At 39.7% G+C, this 18,413-nt stretch overlaps 1 protein-coding gene across 3 annotated transcripts in view; it reads right to left on the reverse strand.

Annotated features, from left to right (window-relative positions):
* The window catches only part of LOC308122062 (seizure protein 6 homolog), a gene marked incomplete at its 3' end in the record, with an annotated part of 105,685 nt that overhangs the window by 35,482 nt on the left and 51,790 nt on the right, over positions 1-18,413 (reverse strand). For all 3 annotated transcript variants that reach the window (XM_080483683.1, XM_080483684.1, XM_080483682.1), the window contains exons 2-3: positions 15,424-16,197; positions 14,877-14,998 (exon numbers count right to left, since the gene is read on the reverse strand). In XM_080483683.1, the coding sequence (XP_080339809.1) occupies positions 14,877-14,998; positions 15,424-16,197 (896 nt within the window). The remainder of the gene's footprint in view (positions 1-14,876; positions 14,999-15,423; positions 16,198-18,413) is intronic.

Raw genomic sequence — 18,413 nt, forward strand, 5'->3', positions numbered from 1 at the left:
TATTTATTTATTTATTTTCACAGATTCCCGATACAACCCGGCGACTACTACGCGACGTCAGCAGCGGGTAGACAATAAAGCACAAGCGATGTCCGCAGGTCGAAGTATACAAAAGTATAGCAGACTGTAAATGATGTTTTGCCAAAATATCAAGAGGAGGCCAATTCGCACAACACCACCAACTTCATCGCCAGTGACCAGTACAGTTACCAGTGACTAGTACAGTTAACCTGATCTCTAGTTTAAGTGTTAGTAGATTCAAGAGGATTTTAGTAAGAGTCGTGCTACATGCTACATGCTAAAGGGTTTTTGGGTCTCACACACCAGCAGTGCTACATGCGAAACATGATTAAAGTATAACTAATTACACTCCTTAACTGTGTGTGTGTGCGTGTGCGTGTGCGTGTGCGTGTGCGTGTGCGTGTGTGTGTGTGTGTGTGTGTGCTTGGTCCCTGTCGCAGTAATATACTGGAGCCTTCAAGGCTGTTGCAGATGCGCGTAGGTTGTTCACAGCAATGCATATTCTTTGCATATCGTTTACGTATGGAGTATAAATTAGGCTTAATGGAATTTAATAAGACCTGGTATCGGTACACTCGATATGGGCAAGTTAGTATTCATGCTTGTCCTTTCAAAACATTTGTATCAGCGCATGCCTAATTTATATTGTTCTTAATTTCCGAAAAAGAATGGATGTACTATTGTGAAATCTCATTAAAAAATATAAGTACCAGCAATTTAAATGGCTTGTTTTTTTCAATTTTGAATGGTAAAGTCTTCTGCTTCTCTTTTCTCACAAATTGCACATGTATTTTTTTTTTTCACTACCTGGACAACTGTGAGACCTTGATATCAGTTGCAGCTTTCTACGCTGACTCCAGCTGGTTGCTACAGCTACAGCTTGAACTGGCACAAAGAAGTATGAACATATTGCTGCTGTACCTTCCAAATTAAATTGGCTCCTTGTTAGTCCCGGCACCAATTGGGAGGAGAAAAATGGTGACTCTCAAAGTATGAAATGCTCCGTCTCCAAAAGGTATTAACCTTTTTGTTGACATGTTACGAGGGTGTAGACGGAAATTAATTTCAAAAATTAATTAACGACGAGACATGATTTAGTAATTTACAATAAATGTATCTCGCACGGGGTGCACATCATGTACAGTCACACTGAAAGGTTACAAGAGGGAACATTGCTCAAGCATGTGGCAAGAAAAATGGAAAGCACCTCCTCCTTTGAAGTGTAAAGACAGGAAATAAGTCAAACATCCCCTCAGGGATGGAGGAATTATGATGAGAGATCAGGACATCTGGAATTTATAAATGGGTCAGATTTTATAAAGCTGGATAAACAGCCGAGTGATACCCGCTGCAAGATATCCAGGTGACCTGTGTCAGTGGAGGCGAGACTCACAACAAACATTTCCCACCATTTCAAATAGTAGTGTTACGCCACAGAGTAAACAGAGAGATAAAGTCTGCAGTCGCTGCTCCGAGCACTATCACCTCTGCTTGCAAGCAAGTCTCTTGAGGTAGCTTCAGCAGGCAGTCAGCCTTCTTTCTTCTCAGTCATCAGAGTATTTTCCCGTGGTGGAATCAGACTTCTTGTTTTTCTAGTTGCAGGTTCCGTTTTTTTTTTCCTCATGTAAATGTATTGCTCGTGTTATTAACTGGTGGATAGGGATGCATCTGGCGAGGATGGTGAGTAACTCCAATATGGATAAGAGTGGAAAGAGTGCTGCTGCTGTGATTAAATTTCACTCAATATTGGAAACAACATCAAATCTACTATTTGTATGAGTTATGTTCATAAAATTCATTTTCATCGTCAATATAAAGTATTTGATTTGAAATATCTGTGTAACACGTCTTAGTTTCGGGTGCTTTGATTTATAAACAATGGTAGATATAAAGAAGGGATTTTCTCTGTAAAAAAAAGATGTTGTATTGGTTATTAGTGGAAAATGCAGATCAAAGGGTTTCCCTATTTATCTGATGCTTTCTGGTTATAGAATCAGCAAAGAAGACGATTTGAAATGTACTTAAGTTTGATTAAAATGACAAAATACTCATAGAAGTATTCAATAGTTACTTTAATGTATTTGTACTTTGGTACTTCCAGTGCAGAACGTGATCATGTTGCCTTGTCACAGTGTGAAGGGACAAACCATGAAACCATGACGGCTACAGAGAGTTACTGTTTCAAGAATGAATGAAGGGTCTGAAATATGTTTAGGAACAGAACAAACTCCGGTCTGATATATTGAGGATTCTGTCTGGCAGGGGGAATAAAGCCTTGAACTTCTTAAGGCGCATCCTGTGGCATTTTCTTGTAAACAAACATGTTCACATCAGAGACGCTCACCAGAACACAGTGGGTGTCCTCAGAGTCCAACAAATGCTTAAAACCTTTTTGTTTTGTTTGCTTTTTTATGTTTATATACAGGAAAACTGAATATATTTTCAAAAAGGGAAGTCATGCCACTTGAGTCAATGTTTTTATTAAATCTTGCAGATGGCTCAGGGTCAGAGATCCTTATTATGAAGAACAGCCTGCTCTTTAAAATGTGACATGCAACACATTTAACCTTTTAAAAAATTATTTTAAAAGGATTATCCGGCAGGAAACTCCTGAAATACAACCCTAATTCCATTCCGCAATTAAATGTAAAAAGAAATGATTTACAATCATCAATTTAAAATGTATATTTTTTTTAACAATAAACACCAACTATTAATATTGAAACTCAGATATTTAACCATTTTCGGGGGAATGGATTGCTCATTTTAAATTTAAAGATGCATTTTACCATCATATAGCTTTGCCCTCTTCTTTTACTAACAGTGTGTACACATCGGAGACGTGAATAGACCAGCAGCTGGGGTTTGGGGAGGGTAATGTTGTCCCAGTTCTGTCTGATGCAGGTTTCTCGCTGCTCAACAACTCTGAGCCTTTGTTGGCTGATTTTTTTTTTTTTTAATCTAATGTTTGAAAGGTCTGGATAGCAGACGGGGCAATTCAGCACTGACTCCTCTGCTGCAAAACCATCCTGTTGTGATGGTTGTACTGTATGGTATAGCATTGTATTGCTGAAATATTCAAGGCCTTTGCTGAAAGAGATGTCTGGATGGGAACATATGTTGCTTTAAAACCTCTATGTACTTTTCAGAATTTATTCAGTAATCATAGATGTGTAAACCACTCACACCATTGGCACTAATTCAACCCCAAACCATCACAGATGAGCACATATAGCTCATAAAATGGTAGAATCTCTCGGTATAAACCTCTGTTTTGTTGTTCCACTGAGAATGAAATACAGGTTTACGAGATTTGTGAATCATTGCATTGTGTTTTAATATTTATACAGCATCCTCCCTGGTTTGGATTTAGGGTTGTCGTCGATACATTTAAAGTTTTTGTATTAAATCCCTTTAATCGTTAAGTTTGTATTCCCTTCAGGTTTGCTTTTGCTGTACACAAATCTAATCAATGTTCATCTTTTGCAAAGTAATCCCGTTAGAATCATTTTACCTTTGAGAATAACAGAGTTTCATTTAATGTTTTTCTGCTACTTTGTTGTTTTAGGTATTTGTCTCCTTTTAATATGATCTCATTTATGAGTTATGGTCCTTGATTGGTCTGTTCAAGTGTTCTCCTGACAAATATATACTATATAGCTTTGCACTGCTCTGGTAGGAGGAAGAAAGAGGCCTTGTTTGACTGTCTTTCTTTTTCTGAACTAATACTGAGACTTATGTGGTTCATATGTATTGCTAAATATTCATTTGCATGCATACTGTTGATAAAATGTAAAGAATAAAAAAAACAGAAATATGCACGGTTATTGTATAAACAGCAAAAAACCTTTACAGCAAAAGTATTTTATTTCCAGTGCACCTCCATGTTAATTGTGTGCAGTCCATCACATGTGCATTTGCAGCGTTTCTGCAGCGTCTTATCACATCCAAAGATCGCAACCATGATTGCAGATCTAGGACCACTTGGTTAACATATACGTGTAAGGCTTGTGGAGGATAGGTGAGCAGATAGTGGACGGTGAACATTTGGACTGATGGATAGTTCGGCCCCAGAGGGCCCTATCATCTGTCATCCACCCTGAGACCTGTCAGTGCAGCTAGCAACAGCTGTCCTGCCTCAATTATGAATCATTGGCCATGTCAGGAGACATCAGACTACCTTATCTGCACCAGTCCTGCTGCTAAATGCCCAGAGGGACTTCTTTCTCACCGTCTCTCTCTCTCTCTCTCGCCCCGTAGACATGTTCACACATTTATGCGTGCACACGTGTGAGCATGCACAATGCGGAGTCCTCCAGACTGTAATGAGAGCGGCTGTATTGTGAGTCCGAGCTGGAATCTCTGCCTCAGCCGACAACATTTGTGGAACTGGGGATTTGGCTGACCAAGCACACTTCTGCTCCAACATTATCAGACGATGCTATCTATACAATATACAGTTCCATTTTTGAGAATTGTGTAGAGACAAGAGAGAATATCTGCTTAGTGTTGTTTTTTGTCCCCATCGTATAAAAAAAAAAAAAAAAAAAAAAAATCCAACCCATAGAGAAAAACTGCTCTCTAAATAGGTGCTATTTTTCTTTAAGCCATCCCGATTTTCCAATCACTGTTCTAATAGTTTTTTTTTTTCCTGAAACTAATCAAAACGAGAGAACTAGAGGAAAGAAGGTCATCTCTCTCCTTCAGCCAGTGCCTTTTCAATCAAACCACTGGATTGAATATGCTATCGTGCTAGGCCACAGTACAATTGACGGTGCTCGAGCCACACTTGGAATACTAACGATGAAGGAAAACATCCAAAATAATGTCTTAAAGGATAAGCGCATTTGTTAGGTTTAATATCTTTATCGTGCTGTGTACCTTGACCTTTGAAGAACAGGGAGCTTCCAGTGAGCCGTTGTGTTAAATGTGTGAGAGTGAACAGTGAGCAGAGGTGAAGGTCCATCTTATCACATCCAAACAGAAAGCAGCCTGGCATGAGGTTTTATCTGCAACTGCTGTCAATGCTGGTACCATAGAGTTAGTCCCAGAAACGAGATCAGCTAACTCTGTCTGTGTCCCGCAATTAGCGAGTTTACTTTACAATCATTTAATATTTTTTTTTAATGAATAAAAATTCAATTTAGACAAGAAACGTATACTTCTCAAGAGGCTTCAAGATAAATAAGCTGTCAAATAAGCCTGACATGTAACATATTTTAAGATATGTAATCTTAAATTCCTTTATTTATCGGCGAGTATACAAGATGAGTTAAGTCTCCTCAGAGAGCAGCTCTCAATGATTTTTTATTGTTGAAAACATCTGGTGGTGCTCCGCAATGAACATTTACACTGACTCACAGGAGCTATTGCTGATGCAGGAACGAGCGGTATGTAATCAAAATGATACCGCTATACATGGAAATTAAATGACCCTGCTGCTGTGGGCAATAAATCAACAACTAGTGGTGGACTCACCAGCTGCAGAGTCATCATTACTATGATAAAACCCACTGCTTTATATGGTGGAGCATGCTGGTAATGTACCTATTTCTTTGCCTCCCTATCTCTGGCTTACATTTGAATTATCTTCTTACACCACATCCAACTTGGTGTTTTTGTGTATCTCCTGATTAATTCATACAAAAGAGTTCTTCCACTGCTCATTATTTGAAAAATGTTATCTTAATTGAACATTCACCTCTATATAAAACAGCCAAGGCCATTTCCTGTTTGCCCTGCTGCCTAAAACAATGGATTCATACCAATCAGCAAAAGCTGAATGTTAATGAGAACATGCAGGAGCCAGCAGCTGAATACAATACTAACTTGTCCATTGTCTCTTATGTTCCCATTGAACTGGTCTATTTTATATCCGCTGCGATTGCCAAAATGGAAACTTTCTACAATGACCATCTTCTTGCATATTCTTTGTTTTTCCTACAGATGCCCACGGTGAAGTCGATGTGAAGCTGCTTCGCATTAGAGGACGTTTTATGAGATGAGATTCTTCCTTTCTGATAAATCAGACTCACTTCCTGAGGTGCCTCTCGGGCCCTGACAGCTCAGTTTATTTGCTGCAGTGTGCATTTTTGCATAGATTTAAATTCATGCATTGCTGATTACTCCTCAGATTTGGGAGTATTGCATCTTTACTCTTCCTTCCTCATCACAACACTGAAAGGGTTGGGGAGAACTTAGCTTTCTGCCAAACAGACTTCTCCCTTTATGACAGCTAGCTGAGTGGAGGAGCAATTAGTGTCACCTGAAAGCATTCCTCTCGGGATGGCTAGGCCCCATGAAAACTCATCTCAGCAAAGCCCTGACACCCTAAAAAGCTCATCAAGATCAAACTGGCCTCCTTTATGTCCTGGCTTACTCTCGCACGGCACGGCATGATGAAGGTTTTCTTTTGCCTCATCTCATGTTGATTAAAGGCAGCAGGCCTGTCTTGGCTTCCATTACTCAGTCAGGCTCACTTTCTCGTCCACACATCTGCGGCGTCCTGGCCGTTTGTGTTGCTGGGTACGCAAGTCCAAACATTATCTTATTAAAACACCACTTTTAGGATGTCAGAGGTAAGACAGGCGGATTGCATTCGGCATTGAACTTTAAAGATGAGAGCTTGAATTCACAAAAGTGACAAAAAAAATGCTTGTGGTAGACATTTTGTACTTCTTTTTTTTTTTATATTGCCACTTCATCTGATGAGACTGCCAGCAGTCACTGAACACCAATAAAACAAGTTTAAATCGCCTCCCTCATCGGCCACCCTCAGCCAGGGTCAATGTCTCGTGCATTCTCCTCCTTTTGAGAAAAAAGGAAAAAAAGTGGAATTAAAATAAGAGCGCACGAATCAATACAGCAATTCACCCAGCAGAGAGAGGGGGCTATGTGTCAAGTATTGGTGCCGCTTATTAACATGGCTATTGACTAGAGTCAGAAGAGCATGCTCGCAGACACAGCATCAAATACCGATCGTTAACCCTGAAGTCAGGGTGAGCTATAAACACTCGGCATGCTCTGTAACATCTCAATTCTTCGAGGGGCATTTTGTTAATGATCTTCAACAGTCCCACCTCAGGTGTAATTCATTAGTGCATGCACCAACCGCCACAACATAAAAACCACTGAAAGGAGGAATGAATAACAATGATTGTGTCGCTACAATTGGTTCGTCAGTGACCGAGGGTGCCAACGGCTCATTGATGCGCGAAGGGAGCCACGGGCGGGCTGTGGGGTTTATTCCAACTGAAGAGCTACTGTAGCACAAACTGCTGAAAAAACCTTGAAATAATGAAGAGAGTCTTAGAGAACACGGCGCATCACAGCTTGTTGCATACGGAGGCGCCCACCTCCAGAGTGTCCATGCTGAAGTGATCCACTGCTTCGAATGGGCACATGATCATCAGAACTGGACCGTGAAGAAGGTGACCCGGTGTGATGAATCATAACTTCCTCCGGTGGACGGCCAGCTGCATACAGAGTGCTTACCAGGAGAAAGGGATGGCAGCTGGATGCACCGAGGGAAGAAGGCAGGCCGGTGGAGGAGGAGCTGTGTTGCTCACGGCAATCAGATGCCGGGAAACCTCGGGTCGTGGCATTCATGCGGATGTTACTTTGACACGTACCACCCACCTAAACACCTCTTCATCTCACGTCAGATGGCCAATAAAACCTTCAAAGGTCTTGTAAAGTCAAAGCCTTACATGGGTCAAGAGATGCTTTGGTAGTAAATACACAGTATTAGAAAAGTGGTTTATAGGGCACTGACTACTTAAAAGTGGAAAATTATCTGAAGGGCAAAATGTTTACCCTTTTAAAGGCACAAAAACAATGCATATCTCTAATGAAGAGACTTTATTATTCTGTGTAGTAATCCTGATCACCTGAACTGATTCATCACATTACAGACGAGTGGAAAGAAAGTAAGTTATACCCCTGTGTGCCTACAGTGGTCAAATAAATATATTGCAGTTAATGTCATCATTTCTCACATTTGGAAAATGTCATCTCGTCAGCCGCATTGGACGCTCTTCGAGCTGCATATTTGACACCCCTGGTTTATGTCTGAAAATTTGTGTTAATTGGATGCACGTGTCACTGGGTTTCTGTGAAAGGTAATAAAATATCACTCAGATCAAATGTGCTTTTCCAAGGCAAAGGGGAAAATTACATCCTTGTTTATATCAATATATAATACATTCAAAGCAGAAGTATCACATTAGTCATTATATATGATAATTAGTTTCAAAGACACAAGAAGTTAACACATTTGTGTGATGAAGCTGATTGGTATCCAGCCCTCAGATCATTCGATGTTTGGTTTTACGTCACGTTGCCGTCTGAAACAATGCTCACTCATGTGAGGATGAAAAACTTGGCTCGAAAGCTTTAATTTTCCCCTCTGAGACCCAAGGCCTTTGTTTGATATTTATAAGCTTCAATTACCAAACAAAACACAAGTGAGTTTTGTTTTTTTTCTTTCATCTTAAAGATAGTTCACATTCAGCTCGGCTACAAATACACTTATCCTATTATTCCATTCTATTCTTTTTTATTTACTGAGCAATCTTTGCTCATTAACTAAAGTCCTGTTATGATCTTTAGCTTTCGCGAAACAGTATGAATCGAATAAATTATCAAATGCCTTTAATTGTGGAAAATAAAGTACTATTAAGCAGAGAGCAGTAATTTGTCTTCTCATTAAATTTCAGCTCAATAATTCTAAATATTTTTGGGGATTTTTGAGCCAAGAAGCGAGACAGATAGAAAAAAACCCAATCACCAACCGTAAGATGGGGAAAAAAAAAATAAGGAGTGAGGATCAAAGGGCTGGAAGAGTGGAGAAAAAGCAAAAGAAAAATGAGATATACAGTATTGACCTCAAATCCTTTTCCAACATCTTCTTCAACGACGCTGCTTTAAGCCTGTCAGTAAATGGAAACACGACTGTAATCAGTCATTGTGGCTGTGAGAGAAATTGGCCATGTCTAGGTTTCTAACCCCTGAAACATATTAACCAGCGCTTCCCACGCAATACTTTCTCTTCAAGCGAGAGTACAAGACATGGCATGAAACAGAGTGCGGACAACCTTCGCAGAGCCTCAGATGGTAACTCCTTGAGACCCAGGCCGGTAGATCAGTGAGCAGTGGAGACAGATGGCCCTGGAAAGAGCTGATAGCGAGCTAACTCGCTGGATTTATTTGATCAAATAAAAAGCAGATTTTAAGCACTTTAATGCCACAGCCCAGTTCTGGAAAACCTCCATCTGTCCTCCACTAAAAGCTTATTGCAAAAGTGACTGTGGCGGAGAAGACGAGATGGGTGTAAAAATAAGACGTGTCTTGGATATCACCAATTCACTGGTCCAAAAAAGCACTTTCATGTGTATTTATATAGTGGGGATGAAAAAAAGAGGCTGTCTTCTGTGATGACTTTGTAAACTCTATTTTGACACCTTAAGGCTACACACCTGTAAGGCCGACCCAATGTAAAATATTCGCAGAAATTGTCATCAGAGACTAATGAAGGAGATAGCCGTTTTTATATGGGCTTAGATAAAACTTAAAAGGCTATCTTTATTAACAGTAATTAATCACCACATCCAAACTCCTTTATATTTTATGCAAGTTTCCACAACATAAAAGAAATGATGTAAGTGTACCATGAAATTAACCTTTTGTCTGTAATGTTACCGTCTGCTACGGCTTTCAAGTCATCCATCACTGCTATCCTTAACGAAACAGCTGATATTGTCAAGCTGGAATCAATTCTTTACATCTTTTGTACAATCCCCCCCTGCAGATCATAGTTTTGCCATTTAGCATCTGAAGAGTAGCTAAGTGATCTGCACATTGCCGCTATCTACACAACATCACAACCCGTGGTGAAATACAATCCCAGAGTTTCGAAAAAGCAGTTTAAATGCATATAAAATCCTACTGTTTTCTGAATTGATGAGAAAATCCCCCGAAATAGCTCACCTTCTTGGAAAGGAGCAGATGTGTATTGGCTTTGAATCTAACTGGATATTGTCTGTTCAAAAGATTTCCATCTTGAAACCCATTCAAAGTTGCTATCAATGCCAGAACTCATGCTATTGATGATCTCAAATGCGGTCGTTTAACATTAAAAGCTGCTGTTGTTATTAGCTATGGGTATCCATAGCAACAACAGCATCACCAGAGGCATGCTGGTGCTACAAGTTTATTTTATAATTTATGTGGCATTCACTTTAGATAATGTATAAAAAAATTTTTTTTAAAAAACTATTTTAAATTCCATTTATTAGGTTTTATTTCTTTGTTTTAAAAAAGAAATCAATATCTACTAGAAAATACATTTCACAACAAAAAGATAGAGGATTTCATTATATTTAGACAGGTCGCAAGAGAAATGTTCCCGGATAATTAAAAAATTTACATTTTAATTTGACTAATAGGAGAAGTGTGATACTTGAGTTGATATAACTTAAGTAATGTTCCTGTTCTTGATATTGTAAAAAACAAACAAACAAACAAAAAAAACAAAACGTTACATCTCAGTTTTATTTTCTGTAGTTTCTGTGAGAACTGATGTTTATATTGAACCATCAAAAAGACAAACGTTTAAAGTGTTTAATGGGCCCAGTGTGTAATTACAATCCTCAAAGAAACAGCTTTATTTTTGTTAAAGTTTAAAATACTGCACAATACATGTGGCAATGAGTTACATTTTTCATTTATTTTTCCACTTTGCACCTCTCGTGCTCAATTCAGACAGAAGTTCGACTCTTTTCTGCTGGATATTGTGGCATTTCTCTAGGAACGGATGAACCAGTGTGTCAAGCGCCATAGAAATATAATGATGCATCTGAAATGCATTCAACATGACTTTGTGGTAACACAAAGAGGAAATCAAGACATTCGTCAAAAAGCCGGGATCTGGCAGAATTTAATTTGAAAAAAAAAAAAAAAAAAAAAGAGGAAGTTAAGGAAATCACAAGAAGTAAACTGAGTGACTTTTTATTTCTTGATTGAATGCGAAACATTTCCGTTGTATCAGACTCCAAATTAGCACAACTGTTCTGCAAATAAAACCCCTTTTGCAGTCAGAATCTGCAGATGTGCCAGTGCAATGTAAGATGTCAGAGAGGTTGAACAGTCAGTCTAAGAGCAGTATTTTTCTCATGATACATTTTTTATCTTTCCTCTCCCACACTGCTGAAAGAAGTATTGAATGAGCACAGAAAGGGCCTGATCTTTCTTATTTATTCGCCACCAATCTCTGAGATATTTTTTGAATGCTGCCTACCAGAGTCTCTGGATTCTGTAAATGACACTGTATCTTTTTATAGTGTTTTAGTGAACCATAGCTATACAGCATCAATATTTATATTTATTGCAGCTCCCATAACTGTCCTTCACATTATTTCTTTCATCCAATTTCCCTCCTTTGCCCTTGCAAACCGCTGAACTGCCTGCTGTAATGATAACATCCCTCTATAATGAAGGCCGGCTGCCAAAACAAGAACACGCACTTCAAGTATAATGTCCCTCCTACAGCTTCTCTACTTGGAGGTGTGAAGCATTCAGCCTCTGCATTCATACTAATGGTCGGCACAGTGAAATGATATCAATAACGAGACAATCAAAGACGACTGAGAGCATTTAACCTGGGGTGTTTGCTTTTGTGTGTCTAACAGAACAGGGAGAGAAAAAAAAAGAAAGAAGTTATTGTCACAAACCTAAAAACTGTCAAATGACAAAAGAAAAAGGTGTGATCACTCCAGGAAAACACTGTGAGGATAACAAACAAGCTAGTGAAGCAGATAAAGGAAATCGAGGCCAGAATAAATCTTTTTTCTTTTTTTTTTCTTTTACTTAATGAACATCAAACATGGAGCACCTGCTCATCCATTTACGATCCTAGAAAGACCTCACAAAGTATCAAAATTACACCTCCAAAAAACATACCTTTAATTGAGGTCACTAGCTTTTTGAATTTGTTTCTTTAAAATTGAATAAGACATGACACAATGCCAGGACCCGAGCGGAGAGATCAGTGTTAGTCACCTCATTGCCAGCGAAGAAGCATTAGTATCAAAGCCACACTGTGAGGGTGACTTTGTGAAAACATGCATGTTGGATTAAAGGCTGTGGAAAACTGTGTGCTCTGGGAAGTGACACATTATTTTTCCAACTGAATAGAAATGCTGTGGCAGATAGGGGTTCAGATCTTTAGGCAGATTTGGAGAGCATGTTTAGATGCAAAGAAAAATATAAAATCCTTATTGGAGTTTGCATGTTTAGAAATGTGACTGTACCTTCATACCAGGAAGCACTGTTTGAAATAACATGTCAACATTGAGTTAATCTTTAATAATCCCAACTTGGTTTAAGAACAAAATTTGATCAATTGTAGACTTTCAATCATACACTCAGAGCTCTTTGCATTAAAGAGGAGACTATTGGTATACATTATCAGGCTATAATCTTAATTGTATGGTCCATTCAGAATCAAATTGTATGTGGCCTCTGAACTTAAATATAAATATAGACCCCAGCATTAAGGATTTTTATTTTTTTTTTTAAATCTTTGAGATTGCAAACACTGAGCATATTCAATTATAGGAGTTTTCCAAAGACAGACATTGACTTGAACTGTGGGTTTCCAGTTGATCTATCTGTGTAATTAAAATAAAGACTTTTGCTGCAAACTGAAGTATTTGCTGCTTGGTCACACTGTTCTCAACAGCACACGGGAGTCACAAGTGTCCTGTCACTCACTACTTGAGGAAAAATGGGAAAGCTGCAGCCCATCAGGCTTCATTGGCTTTAATCTCTGGGTGCTGGTGTAACTGCAGCTGCAATGCTGCAAATCAGACACAGCTTTATATATGTAAATTGTTGGAAGCGGGAAGACGAAGAAATGTGCATACTCAAAGATTAAAACTGTGTGGCAAAATGACTTTTGCCGGCACTATGTGTTACATGCGTGCTGCTCCTCCGTGGTCACTTTTGTGCCTTTACAACCTTGAAACCTGGGTAGCCTCCAGGAAGAGGAGCTTCACACACAGCCGATGAGAGGCGTGACACATGCTTGATTTCAAATTCTATCGCTTCATCTTTACTCACTTTGTGTTCCCAAGGAACGGGGGACCTTGGCTCCTCATTCTCTTCAGCTGTGCCAAGCAATTGTCTGTATAGTTTGCCATCAGATGACTATCAGTTTAGCTGTAGGAGGCAAGGAGACTGCGCCCTCCCCCTCCCCTACCCCCCACCCACCATCTGTTCACATGTCGGTGTTGAACCACACGGCTTCCTCCTCTTTCTTTATCAGCCCTGCTTGATGTGTGAATAAAATATGGATTTTTTTTTTCCCCCTCCACCCCTCCTTTATAGGATTGCACTTTTTAATTCTAGGAAGGGAAATTCTCCCAAACGCGCCGGTGAAGCTGTGAAAACTAGGAGCTGATACATCAAATGCATGAGTAGGTATGCATGCACATGTGCAGGTAAGTGAGTGTGTGCTTTATAAATGGTTCGAGATTTACTTAAGTTGCCCAGTGGAAGCTTTGGGAGAGAAGCACACTCGCAAACATATACTCTGTCAAGACTTATCTTAGCCCTCCAGAGGCAGCAAGACAAAGCTCACACGTTTTAAAGTCTCCAGTGGTAAATGAGGCGTTTGAGGAATTGCAAATGCCAGAGAACGCGCACACTGACAGTTAATTTTTATAACCTTTTGTGAAAAGACTTACCAAGCAAACATTCAACCTGAGACAGACGGCGTCACTTGTGCCCTCATCCACCCACCCAGCCCAGAAACTCACTGTCTGCCTATCTCTGTCAACCCACACAAGACCAGCAAACACTGTGAGCTGAAATTAATCCAAAATATGTCGGCACTCATACAGCATTAATATACTTCTTTGCAATATTGTGGTGTTTAAGAAGTGCTTTATATCGCCTCAAACAGCACACCTCTCGTCCACACGGGTATAATTAATATTTGTTGATTAACCATTGTCATTTTGGGGACATCCTCATGTCAATTATGCACTTCCCAGCTGCTCTGTAGGCTTTTAAGCTCAGTATAATTTAGTTTTTGGTTTGTTTTTGTCACTCACGTGTTTCCACATGCAAACCATATTTTCTTCCATTTTAAAATGTTTATTATTGCTAATTCTGTAGCATCAGAGGCATGATAAATACCAATAAAGCAATCTATTGTATGTATTTTCCAAAGAAAGAATTCAGTTGGATGAGATAATTTCCAGAAATGCGGGAATAAATGCTGACGATTCAAAGGCGCTCAATCTAAGTTCATGTAGAAACACAGCAACAAATAAATGTGCTTTTGTGTTATTTGGCAAAAACCCTTTTTGTGGTTTATTGGCAGCACCATTTTTTGTTGGTGGAGACAAAACAAACGACCAAAGAAAAAAGTCTGTTTCCTTTTTCCTTTTGACCAATTTGTGCAAATGTGGAATAAAAGCAATATCACACTCAAGGTCGTGCTATTGTACCAAATATCAGCACAGCAGTAATTATCTCCAGCACTCAACCTGCAGCCCCCTGCCAGCTGAAACACAGTGTGGCGATAGCAAATAGCAACACACAGTACCTTTTTAATAATCCTGCCTAATCACAGTTGGTGCAGACCAAATAAATAAAAAAGTGTGTTTTCTCCAGAAGTTGAACTTCAGATTTGTGTTTAAAGCTTCTTTTTATTTTTTTATTTTATTTTTGCTTCATAAGCAGCCTAGTCAAGTTTTCCAATGTAACTTTGAACTTTTTACAAAAAGACATTTCACGAAATGCGTAGTTTCAAATTACGCACAACATCACTGTGAGCGTTCAGCACTGACCTGGACCTCAATGCCGTATCCCAGGTAGACAGTAATCAGGTAGTTGCACTCTACTCCTGAGTCAAGTTGCTGTAGGATTTCGATGTTACCCTCAGGGTCAGTGAAATTCAGACCGCACGGCTCTGTGGGAGACAGTAAAATGACAAGTGATTCCTTTTTTCCCGGACCACTGATCTCTCTGACAGCCCACCTGTGTCTTTCTGCCCCCTCAACCCTCTAACTATCTCTGCAGATATCCCCTCCAACACCGCTCATCTGGGCCTTCAGCCCTCTGTGGCCAGTGGAAAGGACAGGCAGGACACATCAAGAAAAAAAATGAGATTGTTTTTGACACATGAGCAACTCTGTAATCTCTAGTGGAGAGATGGATGGATGTGTGCAGAATGCCAAATGATCAGGAGTGAAACAGATGCTTAATTTTTTTTTTCTTCCTCCTTTGGGATGTTTGCATTACATTTTTTGAGGGGGACTTTCTAGGTCAGTTTCCAATTTTCGGTGGGTAAAAAAAGCAGTCATTCAAAGGTTGTGTCCACATGATGACGCCTACCTGATGTTTGCACTGTGGTGATGGTGGTGGTCGTAATGACGGTCGTGGAGGTTGTGGTCACACCTTTTCCTTGAGTTGATGAAGTTAACTTGGGAGTCAGAGGATCCGGGCTGGTTTTGTTTTTCAGGATGGTTTCCCTCACCGCCCCCTTCTCCGCCCTCACTGAGGCGGGCGCAGGCGTGGCCTCCGGTGGAAGACCGCCCCAACTCTGAGACCGACTTCCCCATGAAGATACGGAAGCTGCAGGGACGTTTCCACTTCCAGGACCTCGATTTTTCAGGGTCACTTGTGTGGTGAGGGTGTCAGTTGTTGGCTCTACCTTGTCTGCTCCACTGGTCTTTGCCTTCAATGACTTATTTGGAGGATAGGACATGGGTGACCCGGGAGTCGTGGGAGAAAATGTCGTCAGTGGGGAGGTAGCGGCCGCAGTGGCTGTAGTGGCAATGTCTGAGAAGGCCGGGGCATCCTCATGGGACACAAGTTGAGTGACAGAGTCTCCTGCGTTTGGAGCCGACACATAACCTGGCATGGTGGGGTACGCAGCCACAGAGCCATCCTTCCTGAAGTAATGCTGGTCGCCCTGAAAGTTCCTCGTAAGTAGGTGGTCGTGAAGCAGCAGGCCCCTGAGGACAGGCTGGTGGTTGGGGATGTTCACTGGTGAGGCCGTGGTGACTGCATGGACTTCACTCTCGGTGTCCTGTGTGGATATGTGTGTGAAGAGCTCCCTGTCAGGCCCCAGTGTTCTCTTACTGATGCCGTTTCTTTCTTTTGGACCTGAGAGCAAAAGGAAAAAGAAAAAAGAAAGAAAAGAAAAAAAAACACAATCTGGTTACATTAAGCAAAATATTACACTCCACTGAACTCCAAAAGCAACGTGCAGTATGAGAGAGTACTACGTCTTTTTGACAGTTTCATTATAGAACCATCAACTCTGCAAGCCTATAATCTTCCAAAATTAAGCCTAATGAGGTGAGGGGTTGTCCTCTTGTATAATTCTTCCACACATATTTCGCTGCTAATTTAATCAGTTCATTATGCATGTACAAGTGTGTGTGCGTTGTGTTTTTTGTGGCTCCGGAGAAAGGGATGATGGCTTATTATAATCCTTAATAGCATTCATTTCGGAAGCTTTAATAGTCATAAATATGTCTAAATGATTGAGATATATCAGTCATACTAGCAAGATGCAATATACGCTTTATAAGACCGTGAAGGATGCAGTCCCACTGTTAAAGTCTGTTGGGTTTTTTGGGTTTTTTTTTTTTTTGCGAGATGACATGGTGTGTCGCTCACTTTTAATTAGAATACTGTGAAGGACATTATTTTATGGTTCTGTACCCCATTGATACCAACAGTCATGAGCTGTGGCTTGTAGAAAGAGAAAGTTTATCAAAGGCAAATCCCACAATCACACACCCCACAGGCAGTGAAACGTCAGAGAAATTAACACCAAGTAGTATTAGTACCGTTAGATAAAAAATAAATAAAAATACCATGCATGTTTTACTCAGGCCTTTTTTTGCTGGTCGGTATACTCATCCCCCTCCCCTGAAAATATTCTCTCAACAACAAATCAATGGAGGAAAATGCATCCAACGTTCATAAAATAATTATTCTACATCAGTAGAGATACTTGATTCTGCCGCATGCTTTTAACATCCATCCTGCAGTCTTACACTGTAAAAGCAACCGCACAGTATGTTCAGCACAGTCTCTTTGCTGTTTTGTCAATGACACCGCTAATCCGTTAAAAAAAGGTGACTGAGCTTTAATGAAACATTCACAGATAGACAACCGCGGGCAGATGCTTTTGATATTTGATGAAATGATAACTCGCCATCAGTGGATGGGACATAATTTCAAGGTGATAGTGAAAGTAAACACTTGAAGAAATTAAAGCTGAACATGTTGGCTACCTCTGTCTTTGTGATATCTTTCTTATCAGTCAATATCAGCATTTTGCAATTTGCTAGAGGGCATTGGGTGGGGGATGTGCTTCCCATCTCTGGTCTATGTGGTACTGTATATCCTGATTCCTGCTGAGTTTCTTCTTTTTTTTCTTTTTTTTTTAATCTCTGGTCGGTAAAAATCCCATCTATTTTAAACAGGCAAAACCATGACAATATTTGCTCCTTTTTTCACTGTCCCTGCAAAGCTGATCCGATTTATATAAAACACAAATAGTTTAGATGACATGAAAATCCCTGCAAGATTAAAGTAAAGTAATTCATTATATATATATTCATTTTTTTTTCTTTCTTTATAACTGGGAACTCCAGTTTCCTTAGACAGTTAAAAGACATCCTTATAGATTTAGTGAATTCATATAGGCGTGAATGCGAAGGAGGGTTTCATCTCAGTTAGACGCTTCCCAGTTAGACGATTCCCAGATAGACGATTCCCATTTAGACGCCTTATTACAATAAGTGAATTATTTGTAACATTTCAGTGACCTAGGATGAATAGCAATGTTTTTTCACACACATAGTTCCTTTGAAAAAGTAGCTCATCATTAGCTTGTGTGTGTTGTTGTTGTTTTCTGTGAAGGCCATCGGGAACAGCTTTTTTTTTTTCTTTCTTAAACTAATGGTGAGCTACCGATGACCCTGATTTGGATACAGTGCAATAGAGTATGATACTGTACTAAGCTTGCTAAATCGAACACTCTTTCAAATGGACTCCACATTGGGTTTGTGTTTTGTGAGATGTTACGTGTCAATTGTAAATTCATGATTTAAAATGTATTATCGAAGTTGTTTAATGTTACAATTACAAATAACTGCAAACAAAACGATGCGATATGGGAAATGACCTGCCACAAACTCAAAATTTAATGCTCGCAGAAAATACCTTATAATAATTTAACCAAACAAAAGTTGTGGCGAACCAGCTGAGCTCCTCCTTTTTGAACAGAATGTGCGGCAATCATAAATAATACAAATGTTTTTTTTCAGAGGTAGTAAATCACATTGCACGTTGTATATTCATCT

The sequence above is a fragment of the Lipophrys pholis genome, assembly GCF_963383615.2.
Source record: "Lipophrys pholis genome assembly, chromosome: 16".
Classification (NCBI taxonomy): Eukaryota; Metazoa; Chordata; class Actinopteri; order Blenniiformes; family Blenniidae; genus Lipophrys; species Lipophrys pholis.